This window comes from Astatotilapia calliptera, chromosome 5 (assembly GCF_900246225.1).
Source record: "Astatotilapia calliptera chromosome 5, fAstCal1.2, whole genome shotgun sequence".
Classification (NCBI taxonomy): domain Eukaryota; kingdom Metazoa; phylum Chordata; class Actinopteri; order Cichliformes; family Cichlidae; genus Astatotilapia; species Astatotilapia calliptera.
In genome coordinates, this window is record NC_039306.1 from 8,393,680 (window position 1) to 8,419,296 (window position 25,617).

At 39.3% G+C, this 25,617-nt stretch overlaps 1 protein-coding gene across 7 annotated transcripts in view; it reads right to left on the reverse strand.

Annotated features, from left to right (window-relative positions):
• Positions 1-25,617, reverse strand: part of grm4 (glutamate receptor, metabotropic 4) — a 194,994-nt gene that overhangs the window by 161,825 nt on the left and 7,552 nt on the right. For 2 of the 7 annotated variants that reach the window (XR_003272395.1, XM_026167025.1), the window contains exon 2: positions 132-1,184. Coding sequence is in view for 6 of the 7 variants with exons in the window: in XM_026167025.1 (XP_026022810.1) it covers positions 132-698 (567 nt within the window). In the remaining variant the exon portion in view is untranslated. The other 5 variants (XM_026167030.1, XM_026167028.1, XM_026167029.1 and 2 more) reach the window with 5 other exon arrangements.

Here is a 25,617-nt window from a genome sequence, read left to right on the forward strand (position 1 = left end):
GCATCACTGAAGCAAAAGCATATGTATTTTTCAGGCTAATACATCATTTGGAATTTGGAATCCATTTTTTTTTTTTTGTGTGCAATTCGCACATCCCAACAAACCAAGCTAATAAGTAATGATAATCTTACCTTAAACAGGCGTAATATATTGGCCACCATGATGGAAACAGAGCTGGAGGAGGCTCCAATAACACCTACAACCCTCTCAGGTTTGGTGATAATGGGCGCCCCCCCACCGAGACATTTGACATCTGTGCCGTCCTTCTCGATCAGAGCCTGCACGAAGGTGAGAGACTGCTCCAAGGCGTGAGTGTCCCTTGAGCAGGTGTCCAGGATTCGTGCTCCCAGTGTGATGTTGGGCAGTAGATTATTGTCATTATTGATGCGGTCAAGGGCAAAGAGCATGGCCTCCAGTCTATGTATACCCTTCTCCTTCTTCAGCTCCCCACACGGCTTTCCATCGTGCCCTCTGGCGTGTACTGGGAAGAGCCCACCTAAGGAGATATCCCCATCGATGCGAATAGAGTTCAAATGTGTGTGTCCTGGCCCTTTGGGTTTGGCCGCCTGAGCGGGCTTAAGGGAGGTGTAAAGAAGCAGCAGCAGCAACAGAGGAGGAATCAGGCCGTTTCTTTGAGAGCCGGTCCGTTCCGGTCTACACACCAGGGGCTGAAACATGACCACGGCCCAAGCACACATCCACAGTGTACAACCAAACCCAGCAATTGGAAAACAGCAAAAGCCAGGTATTACTTTATGATGGCCAGAGGGTTAATTGCAGTACCTCTTGAAGCAGTTGGCACTGAAAAGGCTTGCTCTCATGCCTCTCCTTTCTCCCAAACATTCAATTAAAGTAGAATATGAGCTTGGCTCTTTCACAGGATGTAATCCTGTTCTCGTCTCCTCCCTCACTCTCTCACTCCATCTTCTGACCACAGTGGTGGGCAGCTGCTCTTGTGTTTGCTGTTATTCACAGACATGCCTATGGAGATCTTTCACTTTGGGCATTAAAAAGAACAAAGGTGAACGATAAGCTTTCTTTCTGTCTCTCCTTCCCTCTATCTGTGTCTCTTTCCTCTCCACCTCAATCAGAAGTTTTTAATCTCCCCTGTTCCCCTGGGCAGGGATTTGGTATATGTCAGAGCCCTCAGGCCTGCTTAGGTCCACAGTCTTCAGAGTGAATTCCTGAAAGATGAAAAAGAGTAGAGAAGTGAGACATAGCACAGAGAAAACAGGGGCAAAAAAGCACAGGGATTTGTATTGGTCTAAGATTTTTTAATACTTTTTTCCTCAACCTTTTTACTGCAGTATTATTATGCGGAAATGAAGAGACAGTTCTGGTCCAGAACTAATTTCTTTCTCTCACACAGCCTGCCTCTGTTTACCATTCTGCTTTCAGTGGGTTGCCATGGACTCTCAAGGTTGAGAATGATCCCACATGCTTCATTTTCACCTATCAACCATGTCAGCAACACATTCAGCCACAATCACAATGCTGTGACATTCTCAGACTATCATATTTCCCATTTCTCTGTCAATTTTCCATCAAATTGACAAATTGAAAAAGTACTGACATTTTTATGGTTCCACTAACATAAGACTGCGCTGACAGCATTGGTGGTAGTAATGAGGCTGCTGGTCTGTGGCAGTACTTTGCTCAGAAATTAGTATTTATCAGTCTATCAGCATTTCCACCATGATATATACACGTCTTCAAATCTTTTCATTAAAAATACAAGAGTTTAAAGAAACGTTTCTCATATAGAAGATTTCCCTTTGTGCCTAAAGAACCACTTCAGCATTATCTGGATATATTTCTGCTTACAACAGGCAAAACCAACTCCATATAGATTCAGTATAATATAACAAAATACATATGTGGGCCTCAGAGTCACTTAAGTATTTTAAGCAACAGGTTTATGGGCTGAGTTTGAAACTAACTATGAAGAGCCACTTTTATGTCCAACATCTGTCTTAAAGGAAACAATGCATGTTGAATATGGAGCTGTCAGGGAGAAGGAAAACACAAGGACCACGGAGACAATTGATGGAGAAAGTAAAAAAGAATATACGGAAGGCTGCTATGACAGAGGAGGATGTAGGGATAGGGTGAGATGGAGGCATATCATCTGCTGTGGTGAGCAGCCAAAAGAGGAAGATGGTCTACCTTAAAGGGGAACAATGACATATTTCTTTTTATCCTTGGAGTGTATGAAAGCGAAGAAGCCATTTCTAGTTCCCTTCCCCCTCCCTTTAAACTACCTTTCTTCTGATTGGCTGCCCCTCACAAAATAAGATTTTTTTTTTGACCAGCATGTGGGCGGCACGTCTGTGTGCACAGCTAGAGTTGTTTGCCTGAGAGAATCGTATCAGGTATATATCTGCTCACACTGACATCATATAGATAGCTATAGATTAAAAAGAAGAGGGGAAAAATTGCTAAGCAGAACATTTAGAGCAGTCAACCAAAAACATGTAGAAACAGCACTCTGAGTCATTAAAACCTTATTTTCTTGTTATATCAAACTGCATTTGTTTTTTTGTTTTGCTGCTATGAGTGCTGTTAGATGATGTTACGAGATTCTTTGCAAATTCAGGTGTCGTAAACAAGCTCATTGGTTACATTTGAATTTAAATTTGAAGACGGATTTTTAATTTCTAAGTTGATTCCTGTGACGCACATCTGGTCATCACTACCCTGCACTATTATTTCTGCCCTCCTCCTTTTTCTGCCTGAGATAAAAAGTACACACATGCCTGACACACAAAATATGCCACTATAAACCATCTTGTATCTACACGTCTACACCCTTCTCATTCCTGAAGTTGTAATAACTTCTAAAGGAACAATCTCCCTGCACACAGTCACAAAATACAGCTGTAGACTTTGGTTTTCCAGCAGAGTGGGTTGAGGCCTTGCATCAGCAACGGCGGAGATTCATTGAGAGCATATTGGAAGTGACAAGGTACTTTGAATACACCCAACTATCTCCTACTGAGTGAGAAGTAATTTTTCAGAGTTGATTCACTGCAGGTCCACTTAAACTGCTGCTTCCAGATGACAACTGGAAAGCCAGCCAACTCACCTTAGCCCCCATAATCAAACGCAAACCATGCAGCAGCACATCTGACATTAAAGCAAACACTAAGATTTAGGCGGGGAGTGCTGCTGCCAGCATAGCATGGTACAGATAGTCTAAAAAAATAAATAAATAAATAAAATACAGGTGTAAACATTGAACAGTTCAAATAAGAAACGGTTCTGCAAGGCTGCAGATTTGAAGATAGATGTCATCAAACTTCTGCTTGAACAGAAGAAAAGCTGGTTGGGTGACAGCTCCTATGTCTTATTCAGACTGAAGAAAGCCAGTTAATCTGTAGAAGTAGCTCATGTGCAACTGAAGGAAGAAGATCTTATATCTCACAAGATTACATGAAGTATTATCTTGTTAATCAGCTTGTGTTGTCTTGTTACAGATTAATATCTTATGGTGTTTCATCTTCAGCCACAGTGCAGACAATTCTTTCTGATATTTGAGAGATCTCAGGGCATTCAGGATGGGCTGTCTTAGAATTAATCATCTCAGACGCAATCGCCATTCAGCCAAAACTATGAATTCTGTTTTAATGAAGCATTGAGGTTACAACAAACCACTTGTCAGACTTCAATTCAGCACGATAAGTAGTGACGTAGAATCTCACAGAAAGCACAATCAGTGTTTTTACTGTGTGGCTTATAAAAACATCTGGAATATACTCCATGTAATGCACAAAATCTATGTTCTGCCTTTATTTTATGGAATTCCGCTGTTTTCATTTTCAGAAAAACAAACGTACTGAATGAAAGTACAAAATGTTTACACATTCACAGATGAGCCCTTAATAGCATACCTCAAAAACCATACGAAGCACAGACTTATGCAAAACAACCAAAATGTTTACCAGCTAGAAAATGTCAAAGACAGCTGCAGGAATTACTGGAGATTCATATCAGAGAACAACCTTTCCTCAGGTGCAAAAGCATATTTCAGAGCAGACTATGTATTCATTTCAAAAGGCCATCAACCTTCAGGCAAATCAGTGTGTAATGTTAAACGGCCTTGCAAGCGACAGTGGAAGCAGTAACTCCTTAATACTGATAACCCCAAAAATGTTAGCAATAATATATTTTCAAGAATTTCAACTTCTTGCATTAACCCTACACAAACAAGATGGTCAGTTATATATACAGGGTTCAATTTAAAGAGAGTTCTAATGGAAATATTCTAAAAAAAACAACAACAACAAAAAACTAATAATCTGACTTTAAGTGGGAACTGGAAGGAATGAGATGGTGCTGATTTCACACTGTAATCTAAATTAGCCTCTATACCATAACATTTGTCCTGCAATGTCTGTTATCACAACTAGACCTGGTTGTGGAAAACCATGTTATTTTTTCTGAGATATGATTATTAACAAACACAGGAGAGTTTTCGTCATTGAAGCTTTTTAAGAAACAGGAAATAGGCTGACAGATGAATGGCACATTTGTCTAGTTTGTCCTATCAGTCCCATACTCCCACTTTCTCCCGTTAGGCTCTTGAAATGGTCAGAATGATTTTCTCTGACAGCTTCCTACCACTTCTCACACTGTTTTTTGAGCACCTCATCATCTTGGCTGTCAGATTTGCTCCCTGTTTGCTTCTGCAGTAAAACGTATCAGATGAAGTCATGAAAATTTATCTTTGCAAGGGATGAAGAGTCATGTCAGAAATGGGTGTGGCTTAAAAGCAAAAACCTGTTGAAGTTAAAACTTGGCGTTGAAATGCTGACCACAAACAGCGTTTACCAAAATTTTCACTGTCAATGCTGATAATTTAATTTAATGTACTCTCAATGGGAACAAAATGGCATGAATTAACACACTAAAAGATGTTTTGTTATGACTGTGCCAAAAAGGTCTACTTTGATTTTAAAAAGCCAGGTTTCTACTAGAGATGGACCGATCCGATATTACCTATCGGTCCGATACTGACCTAAATTACTGGATCGAATATCGGAGAGAAATAAAAAATGCAATCCGATCCGAGGTATCGCAAAATCACCTCACAAAAAGCGCTTTTTGGCGTAACCCAGCTCAGCGCATCGGAGCAGTATCACGTGATAGAGCGGCTGTTGTCTGCCAGACCTGTCTGTGGTCTGGTGGAGCATTTGGAGCCTCACTATGCTTCCAAACCGCCACATTTCATCTCGGAGAAAACTATCCCAGAGAAGTAAAGCAAGTTCGTAAGTTCATCTCTGAATGTTTGCATAGTATTTCCACATCAAGCTTAACAACTGATATATGGAGCCACAGCTGGACTGGCCATTGGAGTTCCATATTGAGGTGAAAAGGAAGCGATTTGCCCTGTACTTCAGCTAGAATGAAAAACAGACACAAAGCTGGAGTTATTCTGTCCTTGCTGCAAAGCTGACTCTTCTCTCATTCTCTCCCCCTCCCTCCCCTGTTGCTACTTTAATCATGAAACTGATCAATGATCAGCTGGTCGGCTTTTTTCTCGCAAGTCCCGTCTTTCTTGTTTGTTTATCGCTCACTTTGCGCTAGAAAGAGGAAACCAGCGGATAAACAACAGCAGCACGTTTAAGCTTGATAAGCTGTTGTTAGAACTGATTTAATATTAATTTTCTAGTATCAGCTGCTGTTTGCTGGAGCCACGGCAGTAAAAACTACTGGTCATGATATCGGTTTGGTTATCTGGTGAGAGGGAAACATGAAGATGAAACCAGGAGCTGTCCTTACTGAATCATCAGAGCTGAACAGGTGATGGAGAAACAGGGTTACCTTTTAGGTGACATGAACGGAAGTTATGAACTATTTCTGAGAGACAAATAACACCAAGATCCTTTTTTTACGTAGCGCACAGCTGGTAACTGTGCAGCGGCGGGTCTAGCAAAGTTTTGCCAGGGGGCCAGGTAGGGCATTAACTGGGAAAGGGGGGCACAAAAATATTTCTTTGTTATTTCATTTAAAATGACTAATAAATAATTATCTGAATCTTACAACCAAAGTTTTCATCTGATTAAATGTATAGAAATCCATTACTGTATATAGTAACTATTAAGTCTAATATATACTCTAGTAAGCTATAGTACTATTTCCATCTTTGCAGTCTGCAATTCTGTTGAAGAAAGATGTTGAATCTGTTTAATTATTGTAGAAAAATAATTGATTTCTGTGCTGCTTTTTTTTTTTTAAATGCACGTGTATTAAATTAAAGTTGATTATGTTGATTAAACATCACAAGGCGGAGGGTGGGGGGTGGTTCCCTTTTTTTTTTTTTTTGCTGGGAGTTGGCAACCCTATTAGTTAGGTTGTTTAATATTTCTGCTAAGTACTCTTTAAAATATCAGAATAGGGAGGATGGTGTAGGTTTATAGAGATTTATTTAAAAAAAAAAAAGTTGTATTGATTACAAAATACACTATATCGGATTCATATCGGTATCGGCAGATATCCAAATATATGATATCGGACATAAAAAAAATTTTAAAAAATTTTTTAAAAATCGTGCCATCTCTAGTTTCTACTCAGAAACACAGTCGCTGGCCATTTAAATTGCAGCTGCACATTAGCCGTCCTCTCTCATGAAGCAGAGGGTAAAGACAGAAAGAGACTCAGGTTATATACTTAAAAACTGAACTTCATTTTCAAAAACCAAGAAGACTCATGATATTCTACCAGTGCCTGTCTGCTGTATTCTTGCTGATATCCTAGAGTAGATGGGGATGACAGAAATATATACACAGATTTGACGAGGTCAGGAAACATTAAGACCAATAATGTCACAGTGGCACGCTCTCCTTTGAAAAAAATAAAAATAAAAACAACCTGATGTTGAATATCTTGTTTTCACATTCAACCCCATCTTTTAGAACCTGATTTCCAGAAAGCTGTTTTGTATTCAAACCAGTCTTGGAAATAATAAAGCCACTGGAAGAGATCTGCAACACACCAGACTTTGGTTACTGAGCGAAACAATGCTGAAAACAGCCTGCGTTCGCTTCCCTCCCTCCAAGACATCTACAGGAAGCGGTGCCTGAGGAAAGCGGGGAGGATCATCAAGGACTCCAGTCACCCCAGCCATAAACTGTTCAGACTGCTTCCATCAGGAAGGAGGTTCTGCAGCATCCGGTCCCGTACCAGCAGACTGAGAGACAGCTTTTTCCATCAGGCCATCAGACTGCTGAACACGTCATAGACACCTCAGCTTCACTACTGGAACTTCAACATTATGCACTCCACACTGTATATAAATGCCACTTGTTTTGCACATATTCAACTCTGTATATTTTATATATTTTATTATTATTATTATTATTTTATTACTATTTAATTTGTAAAAATGTGTGTATACACACACACACACACACACACACACACACACACACACAGGAAAATATTTAGTATACACATCCAGAAATGCATACACTATTATATATTGTACATATATTTATTAGTTTCAGGTTGGCCATTCTTGTATTTTGCTCGTTTGTGTTGTTGTGTTTGCACATCTGTTGCTTGTGGGGCTCGCACACAAGAATTTCACTCGCATGTGCTGTGCCAGTGTGCCTGCACATGTGATGTGACAATAAAAAGTGATTTGATTTGATTTGATTTGAAATAAATAAATAAAACGTTTTCGCTTCACTCGCCTCAACATGCCTACCCTTACAAATGCAATCCACCTGAGAAAAAATAAATAAATAAGTGGTGTTCTCTTTGAAGCAGACAAATGTGTTCTGCAGATCTGCCCTTATTCCTTTAAATTCCCTCATAATATTTATCACTTTACATTAGAAATCACACCGCTAGTGCAAGTATTTTACATTCTAATCAGTGCTGTGAAAGGAACATTATAAATATGAACAAGGGTATAGCTGAGATAAATTATTATTTATTCTAAAACGATTATTCCCCTCTTTATCTTCAGAGACCTGAGCAGCTGCTGGATGGCCAAGTGAGCCAGGGAAAGTTTGAGAAATGCTGCAGCTCTCCTCTCACAGATGGGCAGGATGGGTTCTCTAATTGACACTCCAGCATGTTGATGCTGCACAGCAGATCAATAGGAAGGTAGAAGTAGGCTGCCCTGAGGAAAATGAATGAAGAGAGGAGGGCTTAGCTGCACACAAGGAGTTGAGAGCTTGGAAGAGGCTGTCACTATGTTTCTAATGAAAGAAAAAAAAAAATTACTGAAATAAGCCTTAAAAGGACATATTGATCGGGTGAATCAAACTTAAAAGTGGAATGGGGAAAATAATTATTTCTTGAACTGAAAAAGAAAAAGAAATTGCCATACAATCGGTGCACAACACTAGGGTGAGCTAGGCCATCTGTCATTGAGCTGATTTTTAGCACCACAATACAGTAATTCCAGTACTGTTACAACAGAAAACACAGTGATTATTTTTACCTGCATCTACTCTCTTCTTGTATATTATAGAGCAGTTTTGTGAGTCAGTTTTGTGTTAGATTTTCTTTTTTAGTCAATAATGAGTGTTAGTGCTACATCGAGCACATTTGTTCTCACTAAATATAAACTCATCAGAAATATTTTAAGGGAGACATTCATCAAAAATAATTTATGACTCATTGTGTACTCATTGTTATATAACAGCAAATTTGATTCTCTTTAAAGATGAACCTTATTTCTTAGTGCCCCAAACTTTGGAACTATAAAGCATAACCATTAATGCGCTCAAAACAATGCAAACTCTTTTGTTACACAGGTTTCAGATAAGGAATTTATTGAGAAGTATAGACACAATTCCAGCTCTGCACAAAGTTACTACTAAAGCATATTTGCATAATATTGATAATACAAATCTTCAAGCCTTCAAACGCCTCCATGCAGAACTACAGAACGGTTCTTGATGACAAGAGTTTTTATTGCCAGCTGTCAAACTACGCATCTGAGACAAAGAGCAATCTTGATATTCGTTAGTGTCATCCTTTACAATAGAGAGAAGCCTCATTCAGATCTGTGCAGCCTGAATGTGAGGTTTATTCTCTCTTGAGTGTGTCAAGTTTCTAAGCAGCAGTGCCTCAGCCAAGCCATGCAGTTAATACCGACAGCTTCCAATATAGGTGTTAATTTGCCTAATTAGAATAAAAACAAAAAAGTTTGGCTCAATCTGCCTACATACTTATTCCAGTTTACCATAATTATTGTTTACAAAAGTGGCCCAAGGTATAAATACTCCTGAAGAGTCAGGATGCACAATTTCCACAGTAATTATTCAAACAGCTTTTTACCTACTGATATCATCTTTTCAATTCTCAGGAGAAAAAAAATAAAATAAAAAATCAGCAGGGAGTGTGTATATTGCAAAAATAATTAGAGTATCAGTCAGGGTTGGCCGACATGTTGAAATTTTCCAGCCAGCCACTGTCAGCCCAGAAGCATGCATCTGCAAATATTTTTCGCGATGTATATGTGTGTGTGTGTGTGTGAAGCAAAACACCCCACTCTAACTGCATGCACATGCATGCTCACATCTAAAAAGAATAAAATACTATATGCGACAGATTTGTTTTGAATTGTAAAAACCGCAAAGCCAAAAACAATACATATACCCTAAAAACCCATCAGATAAAGGATTCCTTTTAGTCTCCAAATGAAAGAATTACAGCTTTATATACAGTTTGCTGTTTAAATGATTAGGTTGGACAAGCTGTGAGCTCAGAAATGCAGTGGAAACTTCATAAATCATTATAAGGTAGCTAGCTTGCTTTGCCTTGGCTCTTGGATAGAGTGTGAGTTCAGAAGTCCATCAGAGACACGAGGCGACGTCTACACTGGTGCTTCACTTTATAGTACTTAGCATCTGCCAAACAATGTCAGGTCTCCAGACTCTAAATTCTCTAATCTTTTATGAGGAGAATATTTATCAGTGTCTGTCTACAACGCTCTAGTTCAACACAACAAAGAAGAAAGACTTCAAATTATGGCACAATTTGGCAGTTGCGCTACTTGGAGAAAGGGGCAGACCACTGAATTATCGAAAAGAATTGTAAAGAAAAATAAATTCTTTGAACAGCAAGTTTCTTTTTAAATCTTTCTTGGTTTTTCCACCAGACCTCTATTTGCAGAATCCTGCACAATCGTTACTCCCCCCTTCAGTTCTGGCAAACCAATCATTACTGGCTGATGAAAAGTGCATCACTACCAGTGCACTTCTGTGCCACTGTCTGCACAGACATTGTTTGAACGTGTTTGGCAAGGACCTGAATGTAAGATGTTGTCCCCTTACATGTAAAACTGCAGCTTTATTTACCAGTTATGATTTAAAGTAGGATGTCACTGTGTAAAAATATTCAAACTGTTTAGGTACTATGTGTGAGGTTTTATTGGGGACTTTGTTTAAATGCATGTGAGATGGAGCTGGACTCCAATTTGACCATGTTGATTCTGCATTGTGACTTTCAGACATGATTCCTCAAAAGAAGACGTGGTGACCTTATTATTACCTGCTCTGGTCAGTGGTTTTAAATCAGCACATATATGCAAATAATTTTTCACCACCTCCCCACCATTAATAATTGAGCCTACTGTTTGTTCACAAACTCACAAGTTCTCATGCAATTTAAATTCCATCTAGAGTGCAACCTTTACTTTTTAAAGTTTCATAGTTTTTTTCCCCCCCTTCAGTCCCATTTTATCAGCTCAGTATGAAGCTCAGCTTTTGTGTGAAAATGGAAGAAGTCAAAAATGTTACCGCCAATAAATAGAGAAGACATGAAGGAATAAATTAAAGCTATCAAAAGAGCTACACCCTGCAAAGCCCACTGATTGGCTGCTGTAATGAAAGATAACGGTAGATACTGCTGTTCTCTTCAGGGTCCAATTTCTAACCTGTGCCTTTTTACATTTTGGTAACATTACAAGCAAGACAAAATTAGTAATCAGTGCATGTTTTTTGCTGATAAATAACAGTAAATGATTTTTCTAGTAATCATCTGATCACTTGATCCGCTGCTACATATTACATGTTGCTGAAAAATGAATCAATTAACTTGTTACACTGATGGAATCATGTCCAGTATTATGTATGGATTTGGTACATCACTACCAAAGTGGTCCAATGGGAAAAACTATTTTACAGACAGGAAAATGACTGAAATGATCCCAATTTCTTTCCCTCGACATCTGATGTGTTTTGTCACTGTTAGATATAAAGAGAGATGGGAGCTTGAATATTTTATCTCCAGGGCGCATTAATTACAGAAACAGCAAAATGCAGTTGACAGTTGTGATTTATTTAGAACCCTGAGATATGTGGTAAATCTTGCTAAGACATGATATTATGCAATAGCTGACTGTGGTCGTTTGATTTCCCTTCGCTGAGAACCCTCAGGAAACCAGGGTGTAATTTATCTCTTGAAATATCAACTTTATGACAACCGCACAAGAGAGCCGCTCCATTTCTGTGCCAGCTACAGAAATTTTAGAACATGCAAACAAGGCTTATTAACACGAGGCCGTCGCTGTGTTTTCCCCAAACACAGCGAATGCAATGTGTTGTTTTGGAGATCCTGGAAGACATTTGGAAGTCAAAGTTGAAAACAGAGGGGGGGAGAAGAAGTGGGCCATCCCTAAATTTTTTTGGTTACTTGCGCTGGATGTTTTTTGGTGCAGGCTAATGGAGGGCTAAAGGCCACTGAGCCACATCTAGCAAGAGATAAATGGACTGAAATGTGAGAAGAAGCCCTGATTCTCCTATCCCAGAAGTCTGGTGGGAGAAATATAATGCTGCTTGAATAAGTTGAAGACGCTATGCGAAAGGGAGAAATTGTTGACTTCCTGTTCGCTGACTGACTGATTCAATGACTATTATCTTGCTCTAACAATGAAACACACACCTCCACAATCCTCAAGTTCTCACCCTTATGGTTCACAGTGTCTTATCCTCCAATGCATTCTTTAGCCTCTCATCTTAGGGGGGGGGGGGAATAAAAAAAATAAAAATAAAAATAAAAAAAAAACACAGGGGGGCCATTTCTGCTTAGTATTCATCACCATTATGTTTCCCTATAAAGCTTTCAGTTCCTACCAGCCATCACATGCATACCTGGGGGCCTGAATTGAATACGATTCAGAAGGCAGGCTTGAATCTACAGGTTAAAATATATCCAAACACCTTGGTCTCTCAAAGCCTCAGGCACTGAAGGCTGCTCATTCTTACGCACTATGTGAGCCTGGTTAATGGCCCAGTAAAAAGATGGTATGAGGTGAACCATCTCCAGCCTCCTGTTGACACTAAGCGGCTCTTGGTAATGATGCCTACCATACTTCATCTTGTGGGTCAAATACACTCGCTTTTCAACTTTGTATTTTAGACTATAATGTACCAAAGCTTCATATTTACAGAGCGTGAATGCGAAAAGAGACTATAGAGCATGTCCTAGAAAGTGTGTGCGTGAGAATAGCATGGGGGTGGTGGGGTCACAGTCGATACTGAAGGCAGGTACTTCTCAGACACACTGATTGATTTACTGTATCTGTTGGGCTAGACCTGCCTGCCTGTCAGGATTAAGGAATTATGTCTTATCAAACCTGTTCCCCTGACAGACCCAATTCCAACTGAATCACTTGAAGCAGCAACATATGGAAAACTAGGGCATATCTGTAAGAATGAGTGTTTTGCAAGTATAGTGTCTGCTCGTTAGATTTTTCAAGATAATGGGAACAAAGCGATGTGCAGTCACACAAACTTTAAGGGCACGAGATACAGCCGCTGTTCAGTTCATCTGGTCTTAAGTCTGTTTGCCGAATCCAAATCCTACCAGGCTCTTTATATAAATTGCAAGAGAAATAGAAAAATGCAACACAAATTTCATGCAGAGCCATCACCTTCAATCCCCCAGAGAAAATTGTATGAACAATTTTAATCTATAGCAGCTAATACAAAATACATAAGGCCCAGGGACTCTAGAGAGTAAAAGCCTGAATCGGAAGGCCTCCCTTCTGAGTACAAGCTCATAATCTCCACCACATGCAGCGTGAGAAACGTAGTCTTTCAGTGTATCTCAGAGAAGATGGCTGATTATGTGAAAATTTAAGTCTCTGCACCTTGTCCTTTCTTGGAAACACATAAGTGGACCTGCAAACAAGCAAAAACCACAGAGTCAACAGGGGACACAAGCTAACAAAGAGCACCATATATCCCCAATGTTAACAACAGGACAGTGTTTCTACTGTAATTTCTGCAACACAGCACAAAATAAGCTGGAAGGAAGAGACTGCACAACCAACAGTAAAATCTATCCTCAGTTCAGCTTTCACAACCTTGCTTTATTACAGCTTTCCTGAATTGTTAAAACACTAACTCGCATTTTCTGAAGCAAATTCTCAATGTCCTAAACGAATCAATCCCTCTTTTGGCAAAACGTTAAACTGTTTTCACCTAATTAGATGCAATTTGCAATTCTCCTTTAACCTTTTTGTAAAACTCTAAGTACATCCCCACTCACTAAAACACATTCTGCACAGTGATTCCGTTATGAGGCATAATGGTAACCACAGGAAGCAAAAGTTAAATTACAGCACAGATGCCATTTCTTAAACACAGAATTGTTCGCACTTGTTGCTAAGGATGATAAACCTGAAGCCCGAAACTGAGGCAGTTCAGAACCCACAGCCAGCAACGTTGAGCTGAATGTTGAAAATATCAGTGGATGGAAACTAACTGTGAGGTAGAGGAGAAAGAGCAAAATCATTTCAGTAATTTCAGAAGAAATTTGACCCGCTGCAACAGACCACATTTGTAAAGTAATAGAAGAACTGTTTAGTATGATGTTTCTCACACTATGATTTACTCATAAGAAAAAGAAACGTACTCATCGGTCACTGGTATGCCTGTTCAACTGCTCATTCAAATATCTATTCTGTTAAATACATGGCAGCAAAGCATTTAGGCACCCAGGTGTGGTCAAGATGACTTGCTAATGCTCAAACCAAGCATGAGAAAGGTGATTTATGTGACTTTGAAGTTGGCATGATTGTTGGTGCCAGACAGGTTGTTTTGAGTGTTTTAGGAAATGCATAACCATCTCCAGTGTTTACGGAGAATGCTGTGAAAAAGTGAACATTTCCAGTGAGAGGCAGCTCTCTGGACAGAAATTCCTTGTTGATGCCGGAGGTATCAGAGTAGAATGCCCAGTCTGCTTCAAGCTGACGGAGAGGAAACAGTAACTCAAATAACCACTGAACACAAAACACGTTGAAGAAACTGTTGAAGCAGATGGGGTACAGTAGAGGAAGACCCCAGTAGGTGCCACTCCTGGCAGTTCAAAACAACAAACAGAGGCTAATATTTGGACAGACTGACCAACACTGAATGATGGAAGATTGCCAAAACACTACCTGGTCTGATGAGTCTTGATTTCCTCACAAACATTTAGGTAGCAGAGTCAAAATTTGGCATAAACATAAAAGCATGGATGATGCCTTGTATCAATAGTTCAGGCTGGCGATCGTGAATTGGTGTCTGAGATATTTTCTTGGCACACTTTGGACCCCTTAGTACCAATTAAGCACTGTTGAAACTGGTTTTGTGTTTAAAGTTTTGAGAAAATGCAAGAAATTAATCATGTTAAATGTTCAAATTAAAAATATTATCAATACAGTTTTTAGACATAAGTGTGTGTGGGGGGGGGGGGGGGGGGAATGTTTGTTTTTACTAAATTCCAACTTATTTTGGACTTTCGGATGAAAAGCTGCCCAATTTCCTGATCACGTAAATGCAAAACAATCTTTCCATAAATAGTAAAATAACAGCTTCAGTCATTATAAATGCTTAAACAACAGCCTAAATCCTCAATGTAAAACCAGCCATAATTTAGCCATGCTCTTTTCATCCATGTCCAGCATTGTTCGGGTCATTTTCAATACAGTAAACCCAATTTAGAGCATCTTAAAAGCAAAGCAAAGATGAAATAACATGAAAATGATGCACTGAAGAGGTGATCTGACCACTCATTCATCCACCTTAATGAGCTCCATCCTGGAGCTTTGTGGGTACACAGCACTGTCAGCATGTAGCCTTCTGTCAGCCTCTGTACACATGACTGTTAACAAATCCAGCCCAACAATGGAACTGCACAATTAAGCAATACAGGCTGCACAGCACTAACAACAGCCCACTTTATACACAGCGCTACACTAGGCTGCCATCAGTAAATCCAACAAACAAAAAAGACAATGACTCACCGATTATTTTATTGGAAAGACTCACCAGGTACCTTAAGAGAAAACATTCATCTTTTTTCCTTATTTCCTTCTCTGCCTTCTTAGATCCAGATTTAAAGTACCCAGAGTTCCCAATGAATGCAACTTAAGACAAAAATTTTAGGAAGCAGCCCAGACCTGAATGCTAAAATAAAAATGAAGCCATCAACCTCCCAAGTGCTGCAGCCTGGCGTTAAGCAAACATATAAAGTTAGGTAGCCTTAAGCTTTGATTCTATCTTTTGTAACTTTCCATTTAATTTACCATAATTAGCTTGCTTGAACTCACTACATTTGCTTCGCTTTTTATTTTAGGTTCACGGTTTCAGCTGTAATTGGAAAAATGTGTTTTTAATTAAAATGTGCACCTGGCTTCTTTTGGCTTGACTGCACGGTTTTAAATGGTCGTGAATGGGTATTAAATGTGGGTTGCTGTAGAGGGCGCTCTTTCCCCCAAACAGAAATCAATAACATTTACAAAAGGGCAAAGAGGCAGGTTTTTGTGTTGTTTTGTTTTGTTTTTTTATATAGGGATTAAACTCTGCAAGTAGGAGTAAAACTAAAGCACCATTTTTTGTCTTAGTTTGCTACTTCCTTTTTTTATTTAACGTTGCCTTATCTTTACTGATGTTGTATACATGGCATGTGTTATTTTTCTTACACTCTTGCATGCCATTGTGATTTTTCAGCAGCCTTTTCTTCATGATCTTATCTTATATCTTATCTTTAATGCTTATTGTTAAGATTTTTCTTCTCCCCTAATAGCAAAGATTCATACAGCTGCGCAATTTTTCAGAAGCAAACTTTATTTTTACGTTAATAAGAATAATTAGTTAGGAGTCAACTTTTTTTTTTTACTTTGAGTGAAATGACTGGACAATGCTGACACGTGTCCAGAACCATAATGAAATGTCTGCCTTTTGTTTACACATTCTTCTTTTCAGTTTAATTCAGGTTTATTTATATTGTGCCAAATCACAGCAACGGACACCTCAAGGCGCTTTGTACCGTGAGACCCTGCAGTAAGGTACTGTATTGTGCCTTTGGGTATGCAACACAGGATTATAGCTAAATTAATGAGAAAATGAGTCTTGTTTCGTGCACACTGATAGTGTCCACACAAAACATGTAATTGTTCTCTGTGTCTAATTCGAATCAATTTTACACTTGCTCTGTCAGACTAGAATTCATCACCACGATCCCATTGATGCAGCCATCCTCCTTTTCTGAATGTCCACTGACCAGTGCTCATCAATTTGCAAACCTCTAATTTTGAAATCACAGACCCTCTCATATGTAATGGCTACTGTGAAAATGTGTCTGTTTTTGTTTGTAGGCTTGAAGGCTAATTTTAATCATCTTTTTATCATGCATACAGACAAGCTTTTTTATGCATACTTACTATATTTATGCTTTCAGCATGAGATTGGACACCCGTTCACTAACCTGAAAAGACACCTTTCACTATGACCCATCTTCTCTGACTTTCTTTGATGATGTGAGTATGAATTTTATTTTTCTGTTTTTCAGGAACAGAGTTCCCATTATCCAAATGCTTGTATGAATTAGAAGCATACATTCTCTATAGTGCAACAGCCTGCAGGTCCTTTGAGACCTGCAGCAGATGTTGACAGTACGGGCACTCCTTCCGGAGCTGCAAGTGAGAGTAGCCATTCACCACGAAATGCACAGGCAGGCAGAATGTAGGCTGGAAAGCCTTCTGTTCACCAGCTTCAGCTTACCATAAGTGCAGCAAAATTGTACCTGGCAACTGTGTCTAAGTCATAGCTGATGTTTTTGTTACAGCGGAACAGCTTTGGCAGTCTTTGACAGGGTTTGTCAATAAAGACTAAGAAATTGTTTATTGAAATGTCACAGAAAGTCGCCTATAGACCCAAGCTCAATTCAAGCTTAGTAAAAATTGAGACTGTGAATGTTGGGTATAGCAGCAAAAAGTCCTGTATGAAAAGAAGTAGGAGCGCATAGATCTGACTAAAGTAAGTATATAACATTATTTGATCTGTAAGGGGAGATGATTGGATAAGATAAATGGTATTGCTTGAGAGGAGATAAAAAAGAAATCCTTGCCAAATACCCCCAATACAATGTGAGATAGCAGTGACCTTAAATGTGATCACTGCCTTGCATTGTTTGAGAAAGAATATGAAAACATTGTGGCAGGAATTTGTGTCAGACAGTAATACTAGTTTCAGCATTTGTCAGAATGAGTAATGAAAAATTGGTGAATCATCTGTTGTGCTGTAAGCAGCTATTCACAACTGAACCCTGCTAATAAACCTGAAGTCAAATAATACTGCTGTAGCAGAGACTATGCTGACAAAGAGAAGAGTAGGAGGCCAGCCTAACAAATTCCAGTGCATCTTTTTGGACGTGAGACAAACAGATCAAAGAAAGAACAAACACCAGACCTTCCCTGCATATCAGCCAACAAGTGAGCATAATGTGCAAATGTCTGAACTGCACAGCCTATAGGTCTTTACAAGTGTGTAATTGCTATGTGACACTTTTGAAGACAGCGCGACAATGCAATATCAAATAAGAGTATCTGAATGAAAAAGAAGGGGGCCATTGTTCGAGGAGAAAGATGTCTCTTCTAGAAAATAATACCGCCTCTCTGTCTGCATTCATGTCACAGTTCAAACATCAGTTTACACTGCCATGCCTTCACAAGTTGCCCTGAACACTGTAACAAGTCTTCAGGGGGCAGGAGAGAAGGATGTCACTGACAATTTTGCAGAGCATGAAGCTCGACTGCTAATGAGATTTCTTTTTCTACCAGCAGCAAATATAAGTAGTCATTTCCTGCACAAAGACCACTTCTTAAAAAGAAAAAAAAGAGAACATGGCAGTGATGCTCCTTAAGATTTCATTTGTGCTCTTGTTATGTACTAAACTAAATCAGCTCATATTAATTCTCCATTTTATTACTGTTATTGTTGTGGGTTTTTTTACTTTATGTATTGTGTAATATTGCTAATTTGTGGCATTGTTTTGTTTTGCATTATGCAGCCTTTAGAGTGCCCCTGTGAAACACTTTCAATAATTTCCACTATTACTCAGAACATTTTTGGGTAATGGGCGCTCTTTTGATGCTGTTCACAGCCTCATCCCACAGTACGACGTGGACATCTCCACTGACCACTTAAGCAGGTGCTAATTAACTGACACAACCTTGGAAACCAATTTGTGATTATTTTCATTTCACATTCATAACCCATTACGTCTAACAAAGATATGTTCAGAAATACATTTGGAAGATGGTCCTATTTTGTCTGCATCTGAAGTAATAACTAAACAAGAAAATGACTGTGCCTGGAAATGAATTTCATTTTGAAAAGTTTGCGCGACTTACTAACTACATTCAATTTGCAGCAATGAGTGTAAGTATTAAACTATACAAGCACGTCAACTCGAGCCCTGCATTCACATGCAACACAACAATGCTTGTGAGCATGAAAACTGCCTCTTGCAAAGTGTGGCTGATGAGATATGCATATATTCATGAACAGGTGTAATGTGTTCTGAAAAAAATAGAACTTGAAATGGCCTTTCAGCACAAAGTAGGAGCAACTGCAAATTATCAATGTTCCTGTTCATATGCGTGCAATAACATTATGCTAAAGATAAAAAGACAACAATACAAAAATATTGGGACTAATGTGAAGGATTATGTATTTCAATCACATATAAATCAACACAGTAATAAACTTGATTTGATGCATAACTGTGAGATAAACAACAATGAAATTAAGTATGTTAAAGTATTTAAAGTATAAATGAATTGGATTTATTAGCATAAATATAAGCTTAATGGGGATTTTTAAACTATGCTGTGCAAAAGGATTACAAATTAGAACAAAATTTAAATATCATTTTGAACATTAAAATAACAAAACATAAGCATATTTGAGTGACTTGTCAATATCAATACACAATCCAGTGACAACAGGCATCTGAATGGTCTTTAAAATTTTCTTTTGAATGACTGCCCTGACTTCATAAAGCCATATAGACAATAACCTTCTGTGTCTGAACGCGGCTGTCCAGGGCTCCTTTGAGAAAAGCTTTGAGAAAGGTGGCAGAGCACATACACCTTTGGTAAAAGAAAGGTCAGCGTCTAATGTTTCAGAACTGTAGCACTACTATTAAAGAACTTTTATATAACATAAGGTTGCCTGTATATTATATTTATCTCACATACTATTGAATAAAATTAGAAAAGAGATGCCTAATTGCCCAGAGCCTGGGTAGCAAGTCTAAAGCTTTCCTTGGATACATTTGAAATATCCTCACATTGATGTTTCTCTGCAAAAATGTTAACCATGTTCAAAATTCAAAGATACAAAATATAGGGGAGGCTGATGTCATTAGTGACCTGTTTTGAATGTTATCAGCTCACTTCATAAATGGCCATTATCAGCTGTTATCAGTCCAATACTTGGCATAGGAAATGCAGGCTTTAAGCAACCATGAGCCACTAATAAGCACAGATATGCAATATGTATAAAATGGTTATAACTGCACCTGAAATACAAAGTTAACATCATCATAAACATCTTAAGGCCATCTTAAAGCTATCTGTTATATTGTTAAAGCAATGCTCATACTGCAGATTATATTATACTGGTAAAATACTTTTTGTTTATCCCCACAAGCTACAGCACATCAAATTTCCATTTAAAAACACATGTGTGTTTGGAGGCTGCAAGCCAGTGCCCCCTCAAAAGTAAATGAGACCACACTGATTAATTCTGGTGCCCATGGAAGTAAACTATATATATATATATATACATACATTTAAGGGGGGGAAATGTATCATAATCAGCAAAAAGCTATCGCAGTGACCAGGGGAAAATAGTCTCTGCAATATTTATTTTGCCAGATATGAGCTCCTGTCCCTATAAAGCAATTACAGATGAGTCAGTATTGCTTATCAAGCCATGTTTTCTAAGTACTGGGCTTAAAGTTGCCAAAATATTTTGCAGCCACTGCCACAGATGGCTAATGATTTATACAATGTTAAATTATTTCAACAGCTGATGTTTTAAAATTCTTCACCTAATACCAAAGCTCTTGGGGTCAAGCAATCACAGTTGACGTTTCTGTGTGTTTACACTAGGCTCGCTTTCCCTGCATTTGATTAAAATGCAATTGAAAGCAATATACTGTAAAATGAAAATTGTGTATAAACAGGGCAGCATCAGCAACCCCAGAAAACAGCATCCTATATCTAAAGCTGTGCAGCTTTTAACTGCTTTACCAAAGCGGCTTCTGTATTGGCATCTTCAGTGTAGCCTGCCAGCTCCAATGCGCATGGGATTTGCCAAACTAAAAATTCAACCATCTTGAACCCAGCACTCACTATTATTACAAAAATAAGTCTGCTATCTCAAGACACAGTTAGTATGGGTTCTAATGGGGCTTTTTTCAATGTACCCAATTAGTGCTTAGACATGCAGCAGCCAAAGCTTCATTAGTGGACAGCAGTGAGGCAGCCAAATCAAATCCATTCGCACTTTACACAACTGAGTTGAGCTATAACCTTATTCTAGATTTAACAATAACTACTCATTTTTACTGACTCCTATCTCATCATCTGTTTAATAACCTTTAACAAGGAGAGAAGTTACATGTAAAGCGGTCCCATCCATCTCGTGTAATTTTTATGCTTGCTAGGTTGACACGACTTGTTAAAAACAAGTTAAAACTAAAGCTATATGTATGCAGACAGACTACTATCTGCCACTTATCTTCAAATTTCACAGTAAATCCTTGTAAATGTTGCTACAGGCTGAGACAGCAGCCACCTCCACTTTTACTAGTTGTGCTATCTGCATGCAAAGGAGTGTGGGGTGGGATATTTCCCCCATACCAGACAATCAATCTATCAATATTGCAATGTTTTGCCCCCTAGAAATCTGTGTTTTTAATTGCACCAAAGCTCCACAATCTGTGGACTCTAATTTGGAACGATTAGTCTTTTTGCAATAAATCTAAATATCATACGTTACCTGCAGTTGTGACAAGATCCAAACTATTTTCGTGGGAGTGCTTTAATCCAAGCAGCCACCTTTTTGTGTGCCTCTAATTGCAGGTCCTATGGGTTTTTTAATGTACATCATGGCGACATACAGGAGTTCTTGGCATATAAAACAGTATAGAGTTTGGGCCCCAAGGCTCCCTCTTCCAGCCATTCTCTTTGACATTAAGACCGGAACATGCTCTCTCACAGTAAAACCCCAGCTTCCTCTTTTTAATGAAAGGTGTTCATCATCACCTTGTCAGCAACAGTGTGTGACTAGGACAGGTTGATGCCACTTAGTCTCCCTAAGGGGAGTATGCGCTGTCAAGCAGAATTTGCAGTCCTGCCATTTTACTTTGACAGACGAACCAACCTGGACAGGTCTGGAGAGCAGGGCCACATAATGGGCCCTCCAGTTGTCTTACCCTTAAAAAACTGAATTGGATGACATTTGTGTCTTATTTGAGTCCATAGCTGCATCTTGTTCTGCTGTGCTAGTCATTCTGTGTTTACACCAACAGATGAATCAGAGCATTACTTTCACCATCATTCATCGCCCACGCCATCACATCCCGATCCTTGAAAAGCTCTTAAAGGTTACTGTGGCAGAGATGACCGGTCTCTCCCTTGGCTGCTACAAGTGAGTGCCTTCGCAGTGGCCCAGTTACCCTGCCCGGCTGAGCCCTGATCGCAGGCGTAAGGGGTGGGGTGGGGGTGATACCCTAATGCTAACTGACATCCTGAGAAGCTGTGATTGCTTTGAGGGCTTTGTGGGCAGTGGAGGGTGTGGGTGGCAATGGAAGGATAGAGGCCATGTCTCACAAGGACCTTTAACAACCTTTTAAAAGCTCTAAGAAGGCTGCCCTGACGCCAGCCATTCACAGGAGAAAATTGCTGACAGTGCTAAAGGGGAGAGGGCGGTGGGGAAGAGGAGAGCAGCAGTATGCAGCAGTTCCTGGAATGCTTTTGAGTTCATCACATTGTCCTGTGATCCCTGCAATGATCTAGGCACACCACAACCCAATCGGCCTCGCTGTATTCACTGTGTAATTACAAGCATGTTCACTAAATAATTCACTAGGAGCAACCGCTGAAAAAACATCCAGCACTCATGGAATACACTTCTGTGAGCTTTTCCACTGCAGCCTATTACACCACTTTAGTCTCGGTTAGGTCAGCCCGGCCACTGAGATAGAAACATCCTGCATTGCAATCCTTTGACCTAGCCCCACTCTCAGCAAGTTCACAGAGTGCTGTTTGACCTGAAGGTTTGGCTAAATTGGCTAATACCATGCTGTGTGCCAGTGAATCCTCTCTTTCTGTGGACAATCATCCATCGCCAGATGAAAAAAAAGACATTATCCAAAAAGAACGCTGAAGTCCTGGGAAGCTTTATTACTCTCATTTCTTCAATAACTCCCTCAGACTTCCAGTTGTGCACCATATTTCATCTCAGCGCTGAAGAATGACTTTTCTGACAGTGAACATGAGAAATGCAAGAGAATCAATGGGCACGGCTGGAGGGGGGGCAGCCTACCCACAGAAGATCACAGCAGTGGCAATGAATGCATCAGAAAACACTGCTGTAGGCTAGCATAAGTCAACAGCGCCTAATGTGAGCCTTTGGTATGCATGATGTTAAATAGATTGTGAAAATGCTCTTTTCATGACTAAGATGGAGCTTTTCATTAATCCTAGAGCTGAACCTGCCTCCGCAAAACAACGAGCATCCCTCGCGGGAAAGACAAAACACCCACGGTGGGCTAGAGGGATCTCAGAAGAGCTCTCATACAGCTCATGGACACACTCTCTTTGCATCCACCCCCTTAGTCTTACGTGCAGTTGTGATTTGCATGTTTGTAGATCTATCTAATCTCTCATATCTGTAGCATGTGGTCATAAGTATCTCTGTAGCATTTTCTCCATGTGTCAGTGAGCATCTGTGTGCATGCCTTTCAACGTGATGTACATATGCTTTTGTGCTCTGTGTGCAAAGTGTAGGTGGATGTGGTTGAGACAGATATTCAGAGAACTTAAATCATTTTTTTGCCTTTTATGTGTGTGTGCACAGCAGTTGGTCAGAAGAGATATAGGGTTTTGATTTTATTTTAGGAAGCTCCTGTTAATGATAGCCCACGTGTTGAGGATTAAAGCAATAGCACAGCGCTTCAGTGAATATTCACATGTGTGAATGCTGATAAGTCTGATCAAGCTATTTTCCCATTTGCTCAGATATATCGGGAATAACACAAACCACACCTTGCACAGATCCCTCTTTACTTGTACCTTAACTTCTACATTTCTTATTGCATGCCCCCCTTTTTTAGTTAAATGTTCCATAAATTAAGTATGTGTGTGCAATTTGTAAATAGCACATGCACATTCATCTACAACGCTAATTTGAAAGCTCAATAGCAGGATCTGACTTGCAACAGTGTAAATTTATCGCAAAAATTGAGATATGCCAGTTCTCCTTTGTGTTCCTGCATGTGTAACTGCATCAATGACAGCAAGTTTCACTTTAATATGTCTGTGCCACTGATAGCAGTAAATGGTGCAATGCAGATTTAAAATAAAAAAGGCTTCATTGTCAAGCTGTCATCATGTCATGCTTTGATAAAAGGAAGGCAGAGGTAGTTTAATCAGCCGTTGCAAAGTTAAATGAATAACCACAGGACATCAGAGGATTCAGCCTTCGCCTTAGTGCCCATAGACACTAATGCTAGGGCACGTCAGCCATACAGGAGCTATAGCGATCCCTTCATGTTCTGTCAAAACACCAAAACCTGCAACACACTAATCTCATCATAGCAAGCCGAGCAATCTATTTCTGAGTAGAGCCATATTTTTGAATCAAACACCTTCCTCTCAACTGGCAGAGTGTGACTGTGTGAACCGGAGTTATCCCCGGGTAACGGCCCAGGCATCCATTTGTAATGCAGATGTCTGAACCAATAATTGAAGCCACTTTATCAACACCTGTGCTGATAAGTGATGGCTTTGTAGACAGCTGGTGCAGAAAAGGCCATAGAAGAAACAACATAAAACTTGAAAATCTGCATCTACTGACATTATTTCCAGTTTTTTTCCCCCCTCACTGCAGAGAAGCAAAGAGGATGGCTAAAAGTAGTTCATCTGCAAGACTTCATTATAGGCTGGAGTTCCCACCTCAGCTGAAAACCACTCAGCAAGCATGTCACCTTAAGTGTGTTGAATGGTTAGTCTGAGCATTCTAAAGTTTAATATACCATTCAGATTTGTTCCCATGATAAAGAGTAAATCACTTTGAGAGACATTTTATTGTACCATGAGCATCCTAACATCTGTGTGTACACTGGGTTCCTTCAGCATAAATCCTAGTGGGGTGTTATTATCACTAAAATGGATCTTATTTGGTCGACACTCCAATAGCTAGAACAAAAGAGGCATTTTAGACGTACAAAAGGAGCATTTAAACCATATGGTTTTGCATGCAATTTATTTTTTGTGCAGTTTGCTGTGAAATACACTAACAATTAAAGAAGGCAAGCAAAATGTTGTAGCAAAGTAAATCTTGTGGGTGGGACCTATACTGAAAAACTGTAAGACACAATTCTCTTGGCTAATCTTAACAGGTTGGTAAGATTGCAACTGAGGTAATACATGAGAGGGAGAGTGCATGGAGAAGACAGAAACTCAATATGCAGTTATTAATAAAATTAACTTTTATCAAAGTTTAAAATGCTTTAAACATACTTAAAAGAATATTTATAAAATAGACCCATTACAACCCATTGCCTATTAAAGACTGTTAAATAAAAGCAATCTACATGCACCAGTTCAAACCCAACATTCTTGTTTATTATGTTGAAGGAAGTGATGTGAAAACATGCCTATGAATTGATTTTCTGTCTTTGCTCTTGTGTCTTCTCCATGGATGGACTCTCATTTGCTAACAAGCTGTCAATCTGATCAAGAGAGATGTGTCTTACATCTTTCAGTGTTAAGTTGCATAACAATCAAAACTTTGGGGTTTGAAAAATGTTTAGGCTCACATTTTAATACAAATGCATTTACTTGAAATGAAACATTTATCATTTTGCTCTCATATCTGTTTACACCCTGGAGCAGTCTGCAATCTCTCACAGAGAGACAGATAACCATTGACACCTACTGACACTTTAGAATCACCAATTAACCGAAAAGGTTCTTTGGACTGTGGAAATAAACCGGGGTACCCAGAGTGAACCCATGCAGAGACAGGGATAACATGCAAAGCCTGCCCCTATAAAGACAGCATTACTGCAGTGTAAATCCTCACTTTTGAT